The sequence below is a fragment of the Ostrinia nubilalis genome, chromosome 15 (genome assembly GCF_963855985.1).
Source record: "Ostrinia nubilalis chromosome 15, ilOstNubi1.1, whole genome shotgun sequence".
NCBI classification, from domain to species: domain Eukaryota; kingdom Metazoa; phylum Arthropoda; class Insecta; order Lepidoptera; family Crambidae; genus Ostrinia; species Ostrinia nubilalis.
The window spans coordinates 8,287,079-8,309,855 of NC_087102.1; the positions used below are offsets into that span (position 1 = coordinate 8,287,079).

A 22,777-nucleotide genomic window follows, 5' to 3' on the forward strand; every position below is an offset into this window, starting at 1 on the left:
CTGATGGAGCCGGGCTGGTGGTCGCCCTCGCCGTCGGCCTCGCCGCCGCCGCCGCCCCGCGCCCCGCCGCCGCGCTGCCGCTGCCGACACCCGCTCTCCACCAGCTACAACTGCCTGCCGCACTATGGTGAGTAGCGAGACAAAACCGAGCTCATCGTTATTCACTCTGAAGATAAGCCCTTACATAATCTCCACCAGCTACGAAGCGTGAGGCTGAAGACCAAGCTACCGCCGCTGCGCTGACTCTGCCGACACCAGCTCGCCACCAGTTACAATTGCCCGCCGCACTATAGTGAGTAGCGAGACCTAGCTGATCTATTGCGAGCTGATGTTCTCTGAAAACCCACTCTCTGCCAGCTACAACTGGTGAGTAGCGAGACAAAACCCAGCTCATCGCCATTCACTCTGAAGATAAGCCCTTACATGGTCTCCGCCAACTACGAAGCGCAGGGCTGAAGACAAGCTACTATTGCAGTTACGGGTACGGGTATACCCTGCAGCCATGGCCGGCTGATGGAGCCGGGCTGGTGGACGCCCTCGCCGTCGGCCTCGCCGCCGCCGCCGCCCCGCGCCCCGCCGCCGCGCTGCCGCTGCCGACACCCGCTCTCCACCAGCTACAACTGCCTGCCGCACTATGGTGAGTAGCGAAACAAAACCGAGCTCATCGTTATTCACTCTGAAGATAAGCCCTTACATAATCTCCACCAGCTACGAAGCGTGAGGCTGAAGACCAAGCTACCGCCGCTGCGCTGCCTCTGCCGACACCAGCTCGCCACCAGTTACAATTGCCCGCCGCACTATAGTGAGAAGCGAGACCTAACTGAGCTATTGCGAGCTGATGTTCTCTGAAGCAACCCACTCTCTGCCAGCTACAACTGGTGAGTAGCGAGACAAAACCGAGCTCATCGCACTCGGTCAGCTTTATCGGTCAAAGTATACCAAAGTTACCATAATATTAAAGCGTCCATGACTATAATTCCTTTTGCAAAAGGAATTTGCTATAATTCTATATCAAAACTCCCCTCTTCGCAAATTCATACTCATAAAATATTGGAGCATAAAAAAGGGCAAGATTTATTAAGTAGAACTTGAAATATGCATTCCCCCCGTCCCTGTTACAAAGTATTAAGTTTCACTACCAACCGAATGGGACGGAAGAATTCAGTAACTTTTTCACCTTTAACTGGACAAACGTTTACACTCAGTGACGATCGCTTAAGCTGCCAAAAGGTTGGCAGATACACGAACCCGACAAAATCCTCGTTGGTTTCGCCAAAGATTTATGTCCGAGCTAATGTTGGGAAGTCACGAATTAAGAGAATACTTTACTTTAAAATACGAACGCTTTCTGGTTTTAACATGGCAAACGTTTAGCTTAGAACATAATGCGGCTTATTCAAACTGCTTAAAATTTCGTCCTCGTACGCGCATTGTGCTGTTTTAATGGTAAATGTAAAACAGTTTTTATATCAACAAAACAAAGAGTCTCAACGCAAACGTGGACTTGCATTTGACTAACAAGTTCATGGAATAAACAGCAGCTGGAAAGCAGCGCTAAAGTGTATTGTTATTCGTCGTTGTCACGCTCTCCGAATACATTTGGGAGTATTTCAACAAAAGGCAGAACAGAAGCCTGGTTCGGAATGCCAAACCACAATGCATTCTGCCATCAGCTTTTTTTGTTAAATGTGTATACCTGTATGTATTATAAATTGTGTTAATATAGTCAGGTAGAGCCTTCATAAATTACAAATATTACTACTCCAAAATTCAATTAAAGAAATAGAAAACAACTGTGTTGTATTTCAGTAAAACCACAATGGTTTCAATCAAAACAATGTTCTTGCCACGAGAAAGTAAAAAGTCATCAACATGAAGGCGACAGTACATCGGACTATACATTTTATAGCAATATTCATTTGTTCCAGCCAAATGATGTCCACTATTGCTTTAAGATATTATCAAGTAAATTTTCCTCACAGACGGCTGGCCAGATGGCGAAGAAGAGTCCTCTGGCGGTGCGTTGCGAGAGCGAGAACTACGCTCGCTGCACCGCACCGTGCCCGCGCTGCGCCGGCGCGAGCTCGACACCAGGGCCATCAAGCACCACTTCTACCCCGAAGGGGGGTGGGGGTAAGGAACTCTTCTCTCTTCTTTTTCCAGTCTTCCCTTCTTTTCCCTTTTTTTCCCTTCTTTTCCCTTCTTTTCCCTTCTTTTCCCTTCTTTTCCCTTCTTTTCCCTTCTTTTCCCTTCTTTTCCCTTCTTTTCCCTTCTTTTCTCTTCTTTCCTCTTCTTTTCCCCCTTCTCTATCTATTTAAGTTAATAAGATCCTTTAGCAGTGCGCTACGAAAGCATGGTTACGCTTGCTGCAAATATCTTTGAGCGAGCAGCGTTAAAAACATTAATTTGAAAATTATCTAACTAAATAGTTTAATAAATAGAAGTGCCTTAGTTAAACAGAATAGTAATATTTTGTTCATTGACTCCATAACCGCATCAACATTAATACCCTATTCCGCTCCGTGCACCAAATACGAATTATTTCTCTTGTTCCGTAAATAATAAAATAATAAGTCTGCAGATGGACCCTTAGATAATACGAATTTTCCGCTAGAGATAATTCTATTACGTAGAGAATTTGGATCTGTATGGAATAGAATCGAAGGATAATACTGTTTTGAAAAACATAGTGTGAAATGGCTATTCATTTGATTTCCAGTTATTTTTTAAGTTACTTACATTGCCTAATCGCCACCGCAGGTGCACTCCACAAAGCTCTACTCTACTAAAAGCTTAATTAATATTTCCCTAGAGACGAATTCACGATGCAGTCATCGATTTATGCTAGTATCTGAAGTGTTCACTTTACATACCTCTTACTAGCAAACACGGAATCCCCCGAGACAAATAAACGACTAACTGCTTTGAATTCGCCCTCGTATATCACCACAACACAAAAGCAGACTGTTCTGTTCACAACTGCTTAAAGAGCTCATTAATGTGCATTCGGTAGCACTCCTGTGTGAGCAAAGTCAACGCGCGGTAGATGCCATAAGCTCAAACACTAACGAAAGGACTCGAGAAAAGCATTCCCAACTGAGGACGCTTTAACCAAATTGGGGTAAAACTGGTTACTATTTGAACTAATTGGGTATTCCACTGCATGAAGTTGTGAATAGTGAATGCTTAAGTGATTAATTAGAGTACGAACGTTTAATACCACGGCCGAGCTGGTCATAATTTAATAGTAACGTCGCAAACTCCGCGATAAGTCATGTAGTAGATTAGATGTCACGCCAACTAGGGGAGGATCTAGCAGATGATGTAACACAACGTGACACGTCGTAGTAATTTATCCACGATGACAGATAAACGCTGTGACAAGCAACTAGACGCGTGAACACGAATCTCGAATTTCCCCCGCGGATCGAGCGTACGTGACAAATGACGAAGATATAATATCGTCATCAGGACGTAACTTCTTGGTGTGACCAAGATACCGGCATTAAAAACGCTACCTTGGGAATTCAGGAATCTGATAGCGCGAAGATCGCATGTCTTGAGCGGTAAACGAATTTATATTTCGGATATTGAGTGCTTGATACACAATTTTACGCACGCCTACTTTTCCCTTGCCAACGCAACAATGTCAGTTTGTCTTTACATTTATATTCACTCGCAGGAGGCAGAAGAGAATATAGGTTACAGAAATATTAAAAGTTTAACATTGGGTATTTCTCAAATTATACATAACATTACGATTTTAAATAATTGGGTAGTTTATAGTTGAAATAAATACATATTTATTTCAACTATAAATACATATTTATTTCAACTATAAACTACCCAATTCATGGCAAATTCATGGCGGATTTGGCCTACGCTACTACATGTAGCGTAGGCCAAATCCGCCATGAATTTGCCTCCGATGCATTAGAGAGGATCGTGTCCTGCAGTGGAGACTCATTTAGGCTGAGTTGCACCACCTAACTTTGACCGTAACTATGACGATAACCGGTGCTTTTTGTATGGAGTTTGACAGATTTTTGACGTTTGTCAAAGTTAAAGTAAGATGGTGCAATCCAGCCTTAGTCTATTTAGACCTGATGATGATGAAATAAACTAGCAAATCAGTTGTCGATTTGCGATTTGGTGGTAAGAAGATTATCAATTAGATGTTGTCAATACAAAATTTTACAACTATTGACTATTTATTTATCAATGTATAACGGGAACGAGAGTCGGGAATAGTCCCGGACTCTCGTTCCCAACGCTACAACGCTGTAACCAGGATCTACAGCTTGACCGCCAGTAAAAAACCCAACTAATGAAGGTCAAGTTTGTCCCGGGGGAAAGTTAACTGTTACTGGACCCGCAACAAAATTAATCAGAAGAACATAGGAGGAGTTCGAAGTTAAGGTTTCTATGTGTTTATCAATGTATGGAACTTATTTAGTTGACTTGTGTATTTATTTACCAGGTGGATCGTGTGCGGCGCAGCGTTCTTGGCGCACCTGTTGTCCACCGGCCTGCAACTGGCTTACGGCGCGCTCCACGTGTACGCGCTTAGGCACCTCGGCCCCGGAGCGGACCACGCTGGTAACAATTGGATTTATGTACTTTTTAGATATCAATCAACAAGGAGTTCCTACTTACGTCCAGCACTATTAAGGCTGAGTTGCACCATTACTTTAACTTTGACAAACGTAAAAACTGTCAAACTCCATACGAAAAGCACCGGTTAATGTTATTGTTACGGTTGAAATAAGGTGGTGCAACTCAGCCTAAGTATTCTGTGCTATACGTAGGATGTTTTTACGATTGCACCAAGCTGCAACGTTTAACGTTTGGAGCAATGCAATGTTGCACATCTCAATGGATGATGGTGACCGCTTTTAATTTCAAAAGTTTTTTTTCCTAATTAATTAAAAGCACGAACTATTTTCCCTTTATAAGCTACAAATCAGTCAAATAAATCAAGCCAGGCGATTCCTATGTCTTTCCATGTACTTACCTATATTTCATACAAAGAATAATATTACACAAGCATACAAAATACGGTCGCATGCCTAAAAAACTATAAATTACTGTGTTTTTACCTTTTACCCGACGTCAGCTAGCAATAACAAAGGGGAGAGGAAAATCTCCATTCCATTAAAATTAATCAGGACGCAGGAAAATGTTTTTAATAGCTACTATCGCTGTTTACAAAATAATGGTTGGCTTTTTTACTCAAGAGCGCTATAAATACAAACAGGAGGAAACGGTGATAGCTCCTATGTGTCGAGTGGTGGCGGAACGTGAGAATGGGAAGAAAACAATTTCGGAAGCGTAACCGAGGCCGCCGGAGAGCGACTCGGAAAGTAATCTATCAACGGCAGCCCTCCGGAAACACTTAAATAAACAAACAACGAAGGCATTTTTTCTACAGCCAGATGAAAGCTTAATGGTTTCATTTAAAACGATTCCGTTTCAACAAATTTAAATTCTATCGCCTTAAATCAATTCCGGAAAGCTTCCCATTCAATTCACCCCGACCTTCTTTGGAACGTGTAAATCCTGTTGTATAAACAATAATTAAATTTAACAAAGTAATATACGTTATCAGACCACGTTCTGACAAGTTAAATTTAAGATTGGATATTAAGCAAATGAACTTTCCCGGTCACCGGTATTTGCGGCTAGTCTGATTTATTGAATTAATTTTGCAAGATTCACGACCTGGGCTGAATATTAAGAGGCAGAAGTAATTTCGGCTGTGAGCGCGGTCTTTGTTGTCAGTGCGGGCGGGACATAACTTTGACTCGCGTTAGCTGAGAAATTGGAATTTAGCAGTGACGTTAACGAGTTAAGTTACGTTCGGTGATCGGACGGGTCGCGCGTGCTGGCGCGGCCGCGCTCGTGAGTTGAATACTTCTCTCTGACTGCACACCTGTTCATTTGAACTTCAACTCCTTATCAGTCAGACAGAGCTTCCCAAAGTGTGCTCCGTACCCTTTCAGGGCAACATTCTAGGTAATTAATAATGACGTTATAACATGGCAAGTAAAAGTGTTCTTGAACTGAAAAAGTTTTAGAAGCCCAGAGTCACACTAACGCCAAACAAATGACTGCTCCGCCAATACTCAAAGCGAGACAAACGAACGCTCGACAATATTTATAATGCACAACGAGCTCTCAGCGTGGGTAATTGCGTTAAGTGAAACCCAGGAGCGGCTGGCTCTATTCCCCGAATTACCGCTGTCTCACATTCAGTCTAATGTGTTTTGCGAGATATCTCACTCGCAGAGTTCGGGCCAATTAACGTGCTACTCCGGTGCCAAAGAATAAACGTAAAGTGATATTAAATCGAGCGCATTTGCTCGAGCATAAACCTCTATTTTGCTCGCTATTCTCAGTAATAGCATTATAACCGTTGATCAGACGGCACCAAGAGAAGCGAAAGCTTAGAGAAATGATTATATCTGCGTTCACAAACTGAGCGCGATAACATTGTTTTTGAATTAGCTCGTGTTGGTTTTCATAATATTTTCTTCTCTTAAACGTCGTTCTTAGGCGAGATTATCAACACGTTTAGAAATCAACTATTCCTTTTACTTGAGAGGAGAGAATTTTAATGGTTTGGCTGGGGAATTTTTTTCCCTAGCGACATATTTTGAAAATTGATTATTTATTTTTCATCCTTCAAACAGATTTGCTTCTAATTTGTATCGTTGTACATATATTTGATGTCATCAATACTTGAAAGAAGATTAATGAATGAATACGATTTGTTTTTCTTATTTGTGCAAATCCTGTATCTATCTTATTTTCCAGTTTGGGCGGGCGCGATATGCGTGGGGGTCTCCAGGGCGGCCGGAGCGCTGGTGGCTGGGCGGAAGAAGTCGCCTAGGCTCGTAGCGCTGCTGGGCGGATTGCTACTGCCTCTCGCCTGCCTCTTCACCTCCTTCGCTACACAACTACATCAGACCTTACTTAGCTATGGTGAGTGGACGCAAAGTGCAAAAGTATGCTTTGATTTAGTTCTGGCCGAAGCACTATGCATTCTTGTTTGCTAGTGAGCTGCATATTAAGTTTATTAAAGTAACTGGGCGTTTTTTATGGACGTCTGCAAATTCATGCAGTATATTGAATTTTGATCTGAAGTTATGTGCGAAAAAACTACAAGAAGTAATAAACCAGTATTATTAAATGACTTCCAAAACTTGATTCTAACTAAAGAAGTTTGTTATTGATAAAAGTATTGAAATTCATCACAGATCTCTCATCATATGAGCTTTAGTATTATTGGAGAGCCACGAGTATTTGGTATAATTTGACACATACTCGTAGCTACACATATAAATAATACTATACATACATGATTAGAATCAGTAATTTTATTAATTAACAATTTTACTAATTAAGTTAATTAACGAAACTGAGAAATACGGTCCAGTGTGCATCACTCGACCAGTGCGCTAACTAGCGAGAAGTTCTAATGAAACCATTCATTAGCACTTCGCACTAGTTGCACACATCGTTACCTTAACGCGTTCGTCAAACAGCCGGTTTATCCAGATGAAACGAAAGCTCCGGAGCGTGATATCTACTAGCCCATTCACGAAACCAGAGAGCTTTTATTTACTCGTTTGGCTTTTGCATAGAAGCAGGAGTATTGCAAAAAGCGTGAAACGCTACTCGGAGCAGTTCAAGTTTAAATGTGGCAACATTTGCAGTACTTATTTCGACTATATGGTGCTATCTATTAGATTCTGGGTATTTTTGTGTTACTCGAGTATAGCCAAGATCTACTGATCAAATCAAATATTTTATCCAGTACAATCAGCAACGAATCAGATAGGTACTCGTACAAGACTTATGAGGAGTCTGAAGTAACTGATGAATCGATCAAATTGTTTGTAATTACTAGGTAATTTAATGCGACACTAATTAAGAGCTAAACCACACGATGCGTTGCGAGCGACGCGGCGCCGCACCGCCACAGATATTTGTATGTAAAACGACGTAGAGACACGGCTCCGGCGCCGCACCGCAGCCGCAACACATCGTGTGATTTGGCTCCTAGTGTGATTTGTTTATTATTTATTTTGTTGATTGTCCTAGGCGTAGTCCTGGGCATAGGCTGCGGGCTGGTACGCGAAGCAGCTGGCCTGGTGCTGGGCGCGTACTTCCGCAGAAGACGGCAATTCGTGGAGCTGGTGGCCCACGCTGGAGGAGGCGTCGGCATTGCGCTCTTCAGCGTCGCCTATAAAGAAGCTGTCGGGTGAGTTTTATGAAATATCGCATAATAGTTTTACACCTAGAGCTGAATAAAGTCAGTGTGAGTCCTATGGAGCCTTGGTCTGTAGGCAAAGTTGCAGCTGATGACTAAAGGTTCAGCCAAACGAACGCGATTAATCGGCGTGCAGCGATGGCGATCAATGCATTTAGGTCTGATCGCCATCGCTACACGCCGGCTGATCGCGTGTGATCGGGTTTGTTTGACTGAACCTTAAGACTTGGTTGCACCATCTTACTTTAACTTTGATAAACGTCAAATGTCTGTCAAATTTCATATAAAAAGCACTGGTTATTGTGATTGTTATGGTTAAAATAAGGTGGTGCAACTCAGCCTTAAATACTGGTTCAAAACATAACCCGAATCAGTCTGCTATCTAGACTTCCAGAAAGACAGTTGTGCCAGCAGAAATACACAATGTAGATAGCCCCAGCTGCATACCTACTTGTCTATACTTACTTACATATAATTTTACATCGGCCATTGATTAGTTTTTTTAAACTAAACCTTATTTCTATAGAACTACAGTAACTTTACTATCTTATTAATTGTATACCATGCGTAGTTTCGTCGTGAATATTACATCTTGAAACTTCAATTAATTTTCAAATAGTCCAGTCAATGAATGCCTTAACGACGGTGTAGAGAGAAATCCGTGGAACACAATTTCTGACCTCGGGACTTTATTTAGCCTAGTTAGGTGGTGAACATAGCAAAAGTCCCCGCCCTTAGCCCTTGAGCCGGCGGGGAGAGGGGGGTTTAAAGGTACAACTTTTCGGTTTTTCGCTTAATCCTCGGAAACTATGCGTCCTAGTGACATGACTACTATGAACCAAAAAAAGCTTATTCAATTTGCTACAGGTGAGACCGTCAAGTTTTTCTATATCTTGTATAGTTTTTGCGGCATCTGCTCTAGAAGGTCTGTAAAATTGGAAATTTTATTGTTGTCTTACATGTTCCTTTCAGGAGAAAATCGACTAAATCAACATTGAGCAAACACTATAGACATGCGGGAGCATGTTAAGCCTAGTTCCATGGAGGGGACTGCACCGTGCGTATATTTAGACGAACCAATTAGAGCCACTTTTGACTCCTCATCATTCAAAAACTACTGTGCATTAACACTTCAAATTTGGCTCATGTATTGAGACTTGCAAGATATACATCAGCTTCAAATTTCATAAATATACCTCAAACGGTTATTTAGGTATTGACGTTCAAAAATCGATATTTAGAGCACTAAAATCTATCTGTCACATGTGAAATGTTAAAATTTACTGGTTTTTTATTTGTTCCTTTGTATTTACATAACTACCTTTCTGGATGCCAAATTTGAACCTTCGAGGTCATCTGGAAGTGGTTAGAATTTGGTCTATAGGTCAGACATGTAGATTTTTGGACGTCAATATCTAAAGAACCGTTTGAGGCATATTAATGAAATTTGTAACTGATGTATATCTTACAAGTCTCAACACATGAGCCAAATTTGAAGTGTTAATGCACAGTAGTTTTTGAGTGATGAGGAGTCCAAAGTGGCTCAAAGTGATTCGTCTAAATATACGCACGGTGTAGTCCCCTCGCAGGAACTAGGCTTAACATGCTCCCGCATGTCTAGAATGATTGCTCAATGTTGATTTAGTCGATTTTCTCCTGATGGGAACATGTAAGACAAAAATAAAATTTCCAATATTACAGACCTTCTAGAGCAGATGCCGCGAAAACTATACAATTTATAGAAAAACTTGTCTATCTCACCTGTAGCAAATTGAATATGCTTTTTTTGGTTCATAGTAGTCATGTCACTAGGACGCATAGTTTTCGAGGATTAAGCGAAAAACCGAAAAGTGGCACCTTTAAACCCCCCTCTCCCCGCCGTCTCAAGGGCTAAGGGCGGGGACTTTTGCTATGTTCACCTCCTAACTAGCCTAAATAAAGTCCTGAAGTCAGAAATTGTGTTCTACAGTTTTCCATCTATAATGCTTTATTGACTGGACTAAAACTGTTGTGATGTAATACTGTACAAATTAATAAAAACTTAGGGGAGAGTTCGGTATATTGTACCGCCGGGTAAATTGTACCACCCTCATATTTCGTAAAGTATTTATTGAATGTCTGTAATTGCAACACTCAGCGATACACAACTAAAATCAATTAATATCGGCCATGTGGTTTTTGCCGTGACAATAAACACGTGTGTTTTATTTTGAAAAGTATTTTTTCATTGTTTTCAAGTAACTTTTGACAATACATGTTTAGTTTGTAATTTTGTCAAATTTAATCACAGGGTGTTTCAAATATATTATTTAGAAGCGTAAATTAGTGTGGATTACAATTATTTGAAACATTTTTCGGTATTTATAAGCTATATTTTTTACCGATTTTTTAAAAGCACTATCACCTAGTCGGCTAAATTGTACCTCATCAAGTTGTATGGAACTTTACCAAAGGATTTTGAAATTTTTTTTAGTAAATCATATTTTGAAGTTATAATAGCGTAGTTATGTTTGACTAACAATAAATGAAAGCAAAAGACTGGCAAAGTAGATAAGGTAGAAGTGTGCGTTACGATAATTGGAATTACAAAACTTGTACTCAAAATCGTGATAACGTGAAAAACAATATCGATTGTCTATGTTATTAACTACTGTTCCTTTTCGCGTCCTAATTTGTTAAGAATGTATCGTATAATATTTTGCCCTAGTTTTTTTATAGGCTTGAAATTTATTGAAACCCAATTTAGTAACCCTGTGGTACAAATTATCGAACCGGTTGGCTAAATTGGACCGAAGCTCTGAACTCGTACTTTGTTGATTTGTGCTAAATATACAACAATCATGTTAATTAATACTTATGAAATAGTAAGTTGAATAATGTATCTTTTATTATATACCATAGACATTAGCAAAAACAAAAGAAAACTATGTGTAAAATGGGATTGAAAAAAACTGGTCCAAATTAGCGGACTCTCCCTTAATTACTTATGTCGGTAATTGAATGCTGCCGACAAGCGCGCTTCCCGTTCTTCAGCCTTGTTAGAGCACAAGCAAATTGCATTATGTATCCACCCCCACACATGTGATATGCAAATATAGGCTATACGATTTGTTACTAATGTTAATCAATTCAGATTAAACAAACGCCTGTATTCACAAACGATGCTTGCCTAAGTGAAGCAGCAAACCGAAAGCACAGCGTTGAATAGAGCTCTATGATTGGTTCATATGTCACCCTGTGCGTTCACACGCACTGTGAGATCTCATAGTAATGTTTGTGAATATGGGCGTAAGAATTATTATAAACGCTTATTGTCATAAAAAATAATATCACCATCAAATTATTTAGTCTCTACTACAGGCCTGATCTCTAATTTACAAATTTTACACTCCAGTGTTTATTTAATTAAATAGGGTTTAGCCTTTACTCCCTACGCTGGCCAGACGGGTTACACGGGTTCTTAGAAAAAAATACCTAAATAAACCAGCCCTCACTATGTATAATTAACTTACCTACGAGTATGTGTTAAAAAGAAAAAGGTTACTTACTATGTAGGTCTACGTAAAAAGCTAATAAATACTATGCAAAACGGGCCCTCTGCCAGTTCCATTCCATTCCATTTTTTGCAGAAAAATCTTTTTCTATTCGGAACGCGCGTGTTCCTGAACGTAACGATCAGTCTTTACATAAACAGTCTCTTGACAGAACTAATGGTGGCTACCGTAAGTTTGCTGTTTCATACGGGACGTTGCAAACGTTTTACTGGCTGTTAATTTCCAATTAACGGTTTAGAGCGATCGTTTATAAGGAAATCGAGTTGCTATCAGCTTTCACACGAAGTATTCATTTACGTAGACCTACATAAAATGGATAGATTGGTATTTTATTTTGATGTGTATACTCTAACAAAATGTGTAGCTATAACTAAACTTAAACTAAACATAATATGCCTAAATAAAAAAAGGTGAAACGTTTTCAAACCCTGTAAAAATTTAGAATTTATGTAAACTTTATTTTCTGGGCTTCATTTCACAGTTTAAAAGTTAGGACAATGCAATAAGGTTTTAATTCAAAAGAATATAAGTAATGTCAACATAATGAGAGGGGCTTTTAAATGGTTAACACTAACATCATTTAGCAATCACAGTAACACGTCGATCATTACTGCGCCTGCGGTCGGTCGACCATCCCGTAAACTATCCAACGGTCGCCGAATAATTTGATTGTCTCGCCGCAGTGCATATGGCGCACATTCTATGGATACCAATACCAATTCTGACAGTATTGGGTAGTTGAAACCAATAACCAATTAGGTATTTCAAACCAATACTTCCTTAAAAGAACACAAAATTGAAGCCCTGAAAACATAAATAAATCAATATTAGTTACTTACTAGGCTTGCTTTCAAAGTGATTTGAGGAGACGAAAAAATTATGGCATAGATATTTTTTCTATACAAAATGTAACTAAATGTTTCACTTCTTCAGCTATGTAGAGGTATAAACATAACGCACTCATCTCTATTGATTTTACCTTCATTTTCACAGTAAAACGAAATTTACCATAAAATCACAAAATGATTCAGATCCACATTTAAAAATAATTAGACCTTTTCTACTCATCACTTCTAGCTTCTTCTTTGAGTCTAATTCTCATTTTGTGCGAGTATAAAATTAGTAAATCTGAAAATTGCTGGATTACGGGACCTAGGCCTTTAACATTACCTTATTATCAAATATTTAGGCGATCTTTGAGTAATTAACTTTGCCCTGTCTATTTTCCCGCCTTGATAGAATATTTAGCCCAACCTGAGTTTATTTCGTAATTTGCCTTTGAAATAAGTATTAAGTTTCGCAGCTAGGAACTATTTCGAAGAGAAATTTATCCCAAACTTGTTCTGGCCGAGATGCTTTTAATAGCGTCTTTAACGAGTATTTCTTAGAAAGTGATTCAATTTCAAAACTTTTCGCGGAATAAGTTTTAGTAATTCAAATCAAAACCAAATCAAAGTTTTCTTTAAGTGTATTGACAACGTAGATAAACAACTTTAGTTATTTTAAAAACTCAACTTTTATCAACAACTTTTAAGATAAGAAAACTTTGTTCATTATTGATTTTCTATGAAATATTTTACTAACATATTTTCATAACTACCTAACCTAACGTTTTTTTTCAGTCAATTATTTTGTCGTAATTGATCCTAAGCAAATATGAAAATTGTGCCCAAATTCAATCAAAACTGTTTATAGTCATTTACAATAAATATTACTTATCCGTATTTTAGAAAACTAGGTTGGCGACTCGGCCTGCAGGCGGTGACGGGAATCCTCGTGCTAGCTTTCTTCCTGAGCGCCGTCTACCGCAGCGCGTCGCTCTACCATCCTCAGAGGAGAGCCATCCTCCACCTCAAGAACCAACGCCGCAAGGTCAGCACCGCCTAATGAGCGAATAAATTAATATCTTCCCTCTTAAATTATACGCTAAGAATTAAAATTAAGGGAATAATCACAGCACAAAGACCCCAAGTCAAATTTAATTGGTGGATTCTCTTTTCACTTGGGAGTCTTGCGATATTAGAATTCCGTCAAGAGTGGAACCCTATTAACGGAGTATTAGGGTCCCGCTTGAGCCGAAATGCCCAAATTGCCAGCCTGAATTTTGGATCACACGTCCTCGGTCAAAGATGATTTTAGAAAGCATCGTAATTTTCTCATATTTGGAAAATAATTCCTGTGAAAAACGTTGAAGTAAGTTGCTTACAACATATTACTAAGCAAATAACATTTTGTGAAGTCAAAGCTACCTTTTATAAAGGTGTATGTATTTAATTCAGTAACGAAATTGTATGGTGTTTCAAAGTCATAATACACCTTGCTTTTCATGATTTTTTAGCTTACCTAGTGTAATTAATACAGCTCTAGGTGTAACGTCTGTTGCTTTAAACGTATGCATACGTTATTAACTACATTATTCATGTTATATACGCAATAAATATTATAACATTTCGCATAAACCTTCACATCTCGTTGTCTCCTGCGTAAGCGGATCATGTTCCTCGCCGGTAATCGATTATGGCGTGGGAGGACATTTCATTTTCCTCTACGTTTGACGCTTGCTTATCATTCAATTATGTTAGCAGGTGAAAGAAAAGAAAGGCCTTAAAAGGCCGCCACTTATCGACCTAAGCCCCCTGAATTCAAGACCTGCGAGAGTGCTACTTCTCTCAGCTGGATTAGCAGCCTTCGGACTGTACACTCCAGTGTTTTTTCTGGTAAGTAATAACACGACTGAACCTAACCTCAAACACTTTTATCTCCGCTACGCAGAATTTCCGCTGAACCAACAATTTATCTTCATCGTTGAGGTGACTGTTAATTCGTTCCTTGTGTACTGAATGCGGAGCTCGTTTTTACATAATTTAATTCTTCCGAAACCGTGATTTAGGATTGGCGATGTAACTGAATTACTCAGATGTCGAAATCCGGGAAACCTTCGCTGAAGTTTTTTAAACATTTTTTACACGGAGCAATCTTAATTTCAGCCAAATGACGTCCACTGCTGGACAAAGGCCTCCCCCAAGGTTTTCCACAATGAACGGTCCTGCGCTGCCCGCATCCAGGCTCTTCCCGCGACCTTTACCGTGGACGTCATTTGGCTGAAAAGAAGAAGAAGAAGAATCTTAATTAAATTCGTGGACGACTGTTACTTGAGCGCAGTCGAATTTACAAGATGTGTCACGCAATTTCGCATTCATTCCGACCCCTTTCGTCTCATTTTCACCCCGTAATATATTTTTGCAGAACCCCGCTAATAAGACGGCTATCATTCCCGCGTTCGCCTTTCTAAAATTAGATGACTTAACTTTGAAGTTCAAAGACGAAAAATAATTCTATTTGTATTTCATTATAATTTGTTTTAACAAAAAATCTCGCTATTTTCCCTTACTTATAAAAGGTCACTGAAGTCTAAAATTGTTTTTACTATTATTCATACACGTAGGTACATACGTAATACTATGAGGATATTGACCAGACTGGACCTAATAAGATTTTCGTTATAATATCGTATCTCGATCTCACGCAACTTCGGAATAGAAGGGATATAAATTGCCTGGAGATGGACTATTCGTCTTCATTGTGCAATTCGGATCACATAGATCTCGTGATGGCGTATTTTTCCTAATAATAAACTTCCATATGAACAAACATTTTGTGTTTGTAAACAAAACTTTTCTAAGCTCAAGTGAGTGAAGCTAAATTGGGTTTGTTTTTCATAAATATGTACGAGATATATTTTCGGTTTCCTGGTATCTTCACAATTCTCAATGGTTTTCAACCAAAATAAATCAAAAATTATTACAGATAAGTGAGAATAAAAATGATGCTTTAAAAATCCTTATACTTATGTATTTACATTGCAGAATTAACGGTCCTTTTATTTAGTAACATTTCTTACAATTTTCAGTTTTGTTGGGTTCGCTCATACTTAAGGCGATTAGAGTCCTCAATGACCTTGGGCGTTTGACCTTCACGCCGCGAGCAACACCCGCGTACCCCGCACCAAAAACTCCGATTTGACACCGATCAAAAATACACGGGCATAGGTAGATACAGAATAGAAGCTCTTTCTTCATACATTACTGCCTATTATTTTAAACTTAAATTGATGAACCTTGATGTCGGTGTCATTTAACTCAGGCGTAAAGGTATTTAATAAAAATAACAAAATCCATGAACATTTTGTACGGGATAAAATTTTATTTTATTTTTCGTAAATTTTCTAATGCTTTTGTCGGTTCAGTCGTTCTCGAAATTTGAACAAACCCGACTTTATTACAAGCTTTTATTTAGCTTGCAATTTATGATGTATGTAGGTAATTACATAAATGTTTGTTCGGGTGGAATCTTGCAAGCTAGACCAACTTCCTGACGACAACTAGGCTAGATGACAAAATTTCAATTATTTGTCCGTTAGACACCTGTCTATGGAAATTAATTTTATTAAAAAAAATAAAACCGACTCCAAAAAACCTACACTAAAAAGTAGAAAAATAATTACTAATTACTTATATTAGGACGAATTAATATTTATGTATACCATGATTGATACTTCTGGAGTCGGTGCCAAGATTATGAAACGTGTGAAGTTTGCCTGCACCGACTCCAAAAGTATCAATCATGGTATACATAAATATTAATTCGTCCTAATATAAGTAATTAGTAATTATTTTTCTACTTTTTAGTGTAGGTTTTTTGGAGATTATGAAACGTGTGAAGTTTGCCTGCACCGACTCCAAAAGTATCAATCATGGTATACATAAATATTAATTCGTCCTAATATAAGTAATTAGTAATTATTTTTCTACTTTTTAGTGTAGGTTTTTTGGAGTCGGTTTTATTTTTTTTAATAAACATAACTTATTTCTTGCTTTTTAGTTAACTAATTATTACCTTGATGTTACCACTGAAGGTAGGCAGTACACTGAGACTATATTCTTCATGTCAAGTGTAAAATAATATTCCCTACAAAATACAGGTTACCATATCGGCAACCTAAAAAGACATTAAACCGTTAGCCCACCTTAAAAACATGAAAGAATACAACTGTTGGTCTATTTGTACCTATAATATTTAAAGAATTATCCTCCAACTCCTAAGCGTTAAGGAGTTGTACCTACCATGACCACTTCATCATGATGAGATGATGACTATCTGATGCAAACACTTGAATAACTTAAGAAAACGTTTGAAAAATGATACACGTGCCTATAAAATTTGAGGGTTGCCCTCGATTTCCGTAGGATCCCATCATCAGATCCTGACTTGGTGACAATGGGACCACCTCGGAAGTGTACCCTATCGAACAAAAAAAGAATTTTGAAAATCGGTCCACAATTGACGGAGTAATCGGTGAACATACATAGAAAAAAAAAACATACATACAGTCGAACATATAACCTCCTCCTTTTTTGAAGTCGGTTAAAAATTAAAAAATATGAGTCTAATGTTTTCTAATTATCTGTCTGATAGACTAAATAGAATTTCGATTTCATTACCCAGTCATCATCCCTATTGGAACGCATTAGTACCTAGTATTGTCTATGGCCTAAAAAAGCAAATAAATGTTTCTGCTTTTGTCTATTGTCATTCTCTCTGTGTCACTTATGAAGAATAAACTGAAAATGTATTTGTCTTTTTATTAGAAATCCTTCATCAATTGATTGAGTTAAAATTTCGGATATACATGTGATTCGGGTGACAATGCAATATTGTGATGACATGGAGCTGATCTGATGGTAGAGCTGGAATGCCAGTGGCCCCATAGCAACTCCGGGATTAAACGATTCCATCGAGTTTAGGCTCGTTTGATTTGTATTTATTTATTATTATACCTAAATAATTTCATTACAATTTTCTAAAAATGCACAAAAATATTTTTACTGGGGTCAAAATTGGACGTTAGGGAGACCATGGCGAGGCCTATCGATGGTTGAAGGGTTATCATTGTTTTTGGGACACCCTGTATAAGCAAGTACCTAAAATGTTATGTAAGTACGCTACTTTGAAAATCACGAGTCTTCAATTCTCTAAGGTAAACTGCAGGGTCTGATGATGGAGCTGGAATGTAGCCATAGGAATAGGCTAGTTTCTTAAAAAAAGACTTTTGGTCCGTCAATTTTACATTATCAAAAAATATTGGACACAGGATATTTTTATTTGTTAATTAAACAATAATTTTGGTTTCATGACATGCTCCTAAAATTCATCACCTTATTTATAAGAGGATTTCAGTTTTTATCTGCGAAACTTTTTAATAATAGGTATAGGTACGTTTCATGGTTTGGTAATTTAGGGAAGTTTATTTGCACTTAACATGAAAAATATGGTATCAATGTACTGTGTACCTATGCACCTTCAGTGGCAACAACAAGGTCTACTGAGTACCTATAGTCTACTAAAGGCATGAAATAGATTAATTTCACTAAAAATTAAAACCAACTCCAAAACGAATCACCAAAGGGTAGGCTGCCACCGACTCCGAAAATGGCTAATTTTGTAATCAGTATCCAAATTTTTTAATAAGCTCTATAGAACAATTAAATACCTCTACTTTATCTTAATTTTTTTTAATGTGACAGCAGGCAAACGAGCTAACGGATCACCTGTTGGTAAATAATTACCGTCGCCCATTTTGTTATTTTAATTATTTTTCATTGTGTTTCATTTTCGCGAAGAAACATATTGAAAATCTAATTCTAATAAGTATGAAAAATATAAATTGTTTTCTTCACGTAAATCGATTAAGTTACAGATTCTGACTTGCTCCTAATTTGGATACTGATTGCAAAGGCCTAGTAAATAAATAACGTAATAATTTTTCTACTTGTATTTATCTAGTGCAGTTGTTTTGGAGTCAATTATAGTTTTTTTACACTAATAGATTCTATTCAGGTAGAAAATAGCGTCTGAGCGCGTCATAATTCAATTGTATCGTCTGACTGCACGTACTCTATGAACAATTCTGACATAAAATCTATTGTCGAACAAAAGCTGGGTTGCACCATCTTACTTCAACTTTGACAAGCGTCAAAAGTCTGTCTAACTCCATACAAAAAACACCGGTTATCGCCAAAGCTACGGTCAAAGTTAGGTCACGTCAGGTGGTGCAACTCAGCCAAAGAAAAAATTCATTTTGATCGCTAATGTCAGTTTGCAGCGAGTGACACAACCTCCCCGTCTGAAGGCCAGCGGCCGACTGCCGCCCGCACCCCGCGAAGGCCCCCTCAACAGCAAAACGTTCAGAATTTATCAAAAGTAAAATTTATGAATGAAAGTAATGTTCGATTGAAAAACGCAAAGTGTCATTTAAAGATTAAAGAATTCCTAATCTATTCGTGCAAAAATCTTTTAAATTAACATAGCCGTTTTGGAGGAGTAGGGAATTTAAGTAAAAAATCGATGTCCCGTATTTATTTTTTTAATCCAAAACAAAGAGACGTAGCGAAAATTCAAACGTCACAAATGTAGTCCTTGAACTGTTGTATAACATATATTTTTTTCAACTATTTCTGTCCAGCAGTAAAAGAGGAGTAGGCTTTACAAAATGCCCATTTGGCGCGGATTGAGGACTCTAATCGCCTTAACTCCCGTGATTTGCTTTGGCTTAGAGACCGATGACTCCGTAAATATTAGAGTATCATACCCGCACACCTAATGACCCAACATTATCCTAGACTGCATCTCACTTAACACCAGGTGCGATTGCGGTCAAATACTTGCCTTGTGGTGCATAAAAAAACATAGCAAAAGATAAACCTTTACAATTTCTAATGAATACCCTGAATATGCAGGCACTACAAGGGTTCCAAGAAGGCTTGGAGGAGAGCGCGCTGGTGCTGCTGCAGACCTTCCTCGGGTTTGCCGCGGTGCTGGGCTGCGCCGGCTTCGGGCTCGTGCTGGTGCGGCCCTCGGCCCAGTGCCTCGTCTCCAAGCAGTACCTGTGCCAGACCGCCATGCTGGGCATCAGTGAGTGCTTGTTCTTTGTAAAACATGTCTATAAGAAAGGTCTATCAGAAGAAAGAAACAGCATCACATCTCTTGCGTCCGTCTTCTCCTCGGCCCAGTGCCTCGTCTCCAAGCAGTACATGTGCAAGACCGCCATACTGGGAATCAGTGAGTCCTTAGTTCTTTTTAATGTAGAAGGGCTATCAGGGAAAGGATACATCATCTCATAAGACTAAAAGAAGGAAGACCTAGCACCGCATCACTGGCGTCTGCCATCCATCAAGACACGCCACGGTGCTGGGCTCGTGCTGGTGCGGCCCTCGGCCCAGTGCCTTATCTCCAAGCAGTACCTTTGCCAGACCGCCATGCTGGGCATCAGTGAGTGTCAAGACCTTCAATCAACAGGTCAATCAAAAGACAGGCACAGCTTTACTTGAAGAGTAGGGACTGCTATTTGTACCAATAATTTAAATGGTTTCATCAAAATTACGAAGTCATATTGGTACTTGGTGTAATGTTGCTCGCATTACAATGTTACAAACGATATACAAGTACCTGCCTAGCATTCACATAAAAAAATGTTTTCTAAATGTGAATAATATGCACATTTATGTATTAAAAGCTGTTAAATAAAATGAATGCTAATTAGAATTATTTGTTCCAGGCATATCAATGTTGGCACTAAGCAGCGTAGAGGGCTATCACGGATACGTTCTCTTCGCGTGGATGTACGGCCTCTGTCTCGGAGGCTTTCTGTACTCCATAAAAATGCTCACAATGGAACGCGTCCGCGGGCGACACTTCACGAAGGTTTGGGGTATGTATAAATCTTACTTAGGGTCGGAAAAACTAATTTATGACGCGTCATTCGTTACGCCTTCCTTTATATGCTGTTTCAAATCTAAGTGTGTCATAATAATATAAAAGGCACGTTCTGAAAAGATTTTCGTGTTGTTGACGCATATAGGGGCCTATCTGTTTGGTCTTATTATGTGCTTATCGAAGCAATTTTTCACAGGTTTCGTGCAAGGTGCTGAAGCGATTCCTGTTATAGTAGGCGTTCCAGTCACAGGGTATATCAATCAGCAAGCTCCAAGAGCGGGCTTCTACTTTTCGACAGCGGCGACCCTTGCGGGCGCTGTGCTGTTGTTCTTCGTGGGTTTCTCTAAGAGGGAGCCGGAGCCTCCGCCGGCTCCGGCGCCGACTATCGCAGAGGCTTGTCCCTGTATAACTCCTCCTCCGCGATGCGAGCCAGCGTGGTGTGCTTGCAGCGCCGGCGGGGCGACAGCGTACTGCGGCTGGCCGGGGCCTACGTGTGGCTCACGGTTGCCCAAATCGTTGTCATATGCGGCTCCGTTGGACAGAGTGTGTTGCTCAGCAGCTCACTGCCCTGATTGTTGGAGGAGGACCATTCCTCTTAGGCCGTCTCGGAGTGTGCCTGAAGGCTTAGCCCGACGAGGCAGCACGTGGAGCCGCGCTGGTTCTTGCCGCCAGGCCTGCCGCCGCCGCGAACACCACCTAATCGAACAAATCACGACCTCTGTATGATACCTGTGTAGAACTATTATGAACGGCTGCTATTTCGAAAGTGAAAAGTCACAGTGTAAATATTTTGTTCCTTGGTAGAGGTTATCGTGTCGAAATGATAGGATAAACTTTGAAGCAATAATATTGGATTGAATGAGTGTTCAGTGAACGAAACGCGGACGTGATACAAGTTGATGAGCTACTTCGTTACGTAGCATTGTGTTCTACAACAATGTGATTTAAAAAGTAGTTATCATGTTTTCAGTTAAACCTGTGCCAAAATTGATGATGTATCTATGGCATATTTTGCGTAAAATACTTTATCACTTTTACTATACAACGGTAGAAGATTGTAAGATACCTAATAGTTAAATTATTAGCCCATTTTTTCTTAACTCTTCAAGTACTTGTGGGACCTTTATCATTGTAGCTAATACCTACTAACTTTTTATCAAATAGTGAAAAATAACTCTATGTCCTAAATATTAACTTTAAAACTATTAAATTGTACAGATTCAAATAAGATATTCTTAACTAAATTTTCTTTTTCTCGCATCGACTAGTAATTATAATTAACAGATGAAATAAATAGAAGAAGAAATATTTATATCAATAAATGTAATTACAAGAGTATTATTATTAATATAAAAACAGAGTCAATTTTAGCAATTTATTCGTTAACTCGTTTAAGTATACTTTAGAATATGTTTAGACAGTTTGCGTTTGTTACTGTTGCAGATCGATTTATTGTTTGTTACATGTAATTTAATGTTACACAATTTGTTATTTTGTACTAAAGTGTGAATACGAGTTTGGTGATTTGAATAAAAAATATTAAATTATTTAGGACAAAATTTTCTTTTTCTTGACATCCTTAAATATTACAAATAGCTTAAAAAATTTTAGGTATTTATAAATTCTTTTTTAAAATGCTATCTGTTTAATGTATTCAAAAATCCTATACAGTTGTAAGCCGTAAAACGTATTTTGCCTCCGGCTTTTATTCCGCGCACCATTGTCGACGCGTCATAGATTTTTATTTTCGCAAACCGACTGACAAGCGTTGTAATAACACTTTAAACCGGAGTTTTTGGGAGACCAGTCCATGAAAAAACTATCAGTAAATTTTGTTAGCGTTATAAAACTTTTACGTTCAATTTCACTCACTCTTGCAGTCCGTTGGTCTGCTGTGAATATTGTTAAACATTCAAGTTAGTAAGCCACGTTGTAAGTCAGCCCAGTTTATTTACTAATTTATTTCAAGCACTAGTGACAAGTAAATCAATTAACAAAAGATAGCTAATTGATCTAATATAGGCGATCCCAAATTAGGCCATAGTTTTTTATATTCACCACTCCTGAGCCATGAAAGTCCCCTCAAACAGATTTTTTTTTTATGTTAGTGCTACTGAAATGCACTTGCAACTGGTGCTAACGGTTTACTCCAATTGCAATGCGGTGTTTTAGATGG

At 38.8% G+C, this 22,777-nt stretch overlaps 1 protein-coding gene across 1 annotated transcript; it reads left to right on the forward strand.

Annotated features, from left to right (window-relative positions):
- Positions 1-3: 3 nt before the first annotated feature.
- On the forward strand, positions 4-22,154 carry LOC135078644 (monocarboxylate transporter 3-like). Its single transcript, XM_063973172.1, has 12 exons — positions 4-127; positions 199-292; positions 501-637; positions 1,983-2,133; positions 4,481-4,599; positions 6,817-6,984; positions 8,107-8,266; positions 13,560-13,701; positions 14,415-14,546; positions 19,626-19,800; positions 20,444-20,596; positions 20,798-22,154. Exons 1-12 carry the CDS (start codon positions 4-6, stop codon positions 21,325-21,327), a joined length of 2,085 nt encoding a protein of 694 aa, XP_063829242.1. The 3' UTR covers positions 21,328-22,154.
- Positions 22,155-22,777: the final 623 nt, after the last annotated feature.

Bases quoted from the DNA above. Each gene is read 5' to 3' on its own strand.
- LOC135078644 (XM_063973172.1), top strand. From the start codon at position 4: ATGGAGCCGGGCTGGTGGTCGCCCTCGCCGTCGGCCTCGCCGCCGCCG. The intron at 6,985-8,106 runs GTGAGTGGACGC...TGATTGTCCTAG, and splicing joins TCAGACCTTACTTAGCTATG to GCGTAGTCCTGGGCATAGGC. The intron at 20,597-20,797 runs GTATGTATAAAT...AATTTTTCACAG, and splicing joins ACACTTCACGAAGGTTTGGG to GTTTCGTGCAAGGTGCTGAA.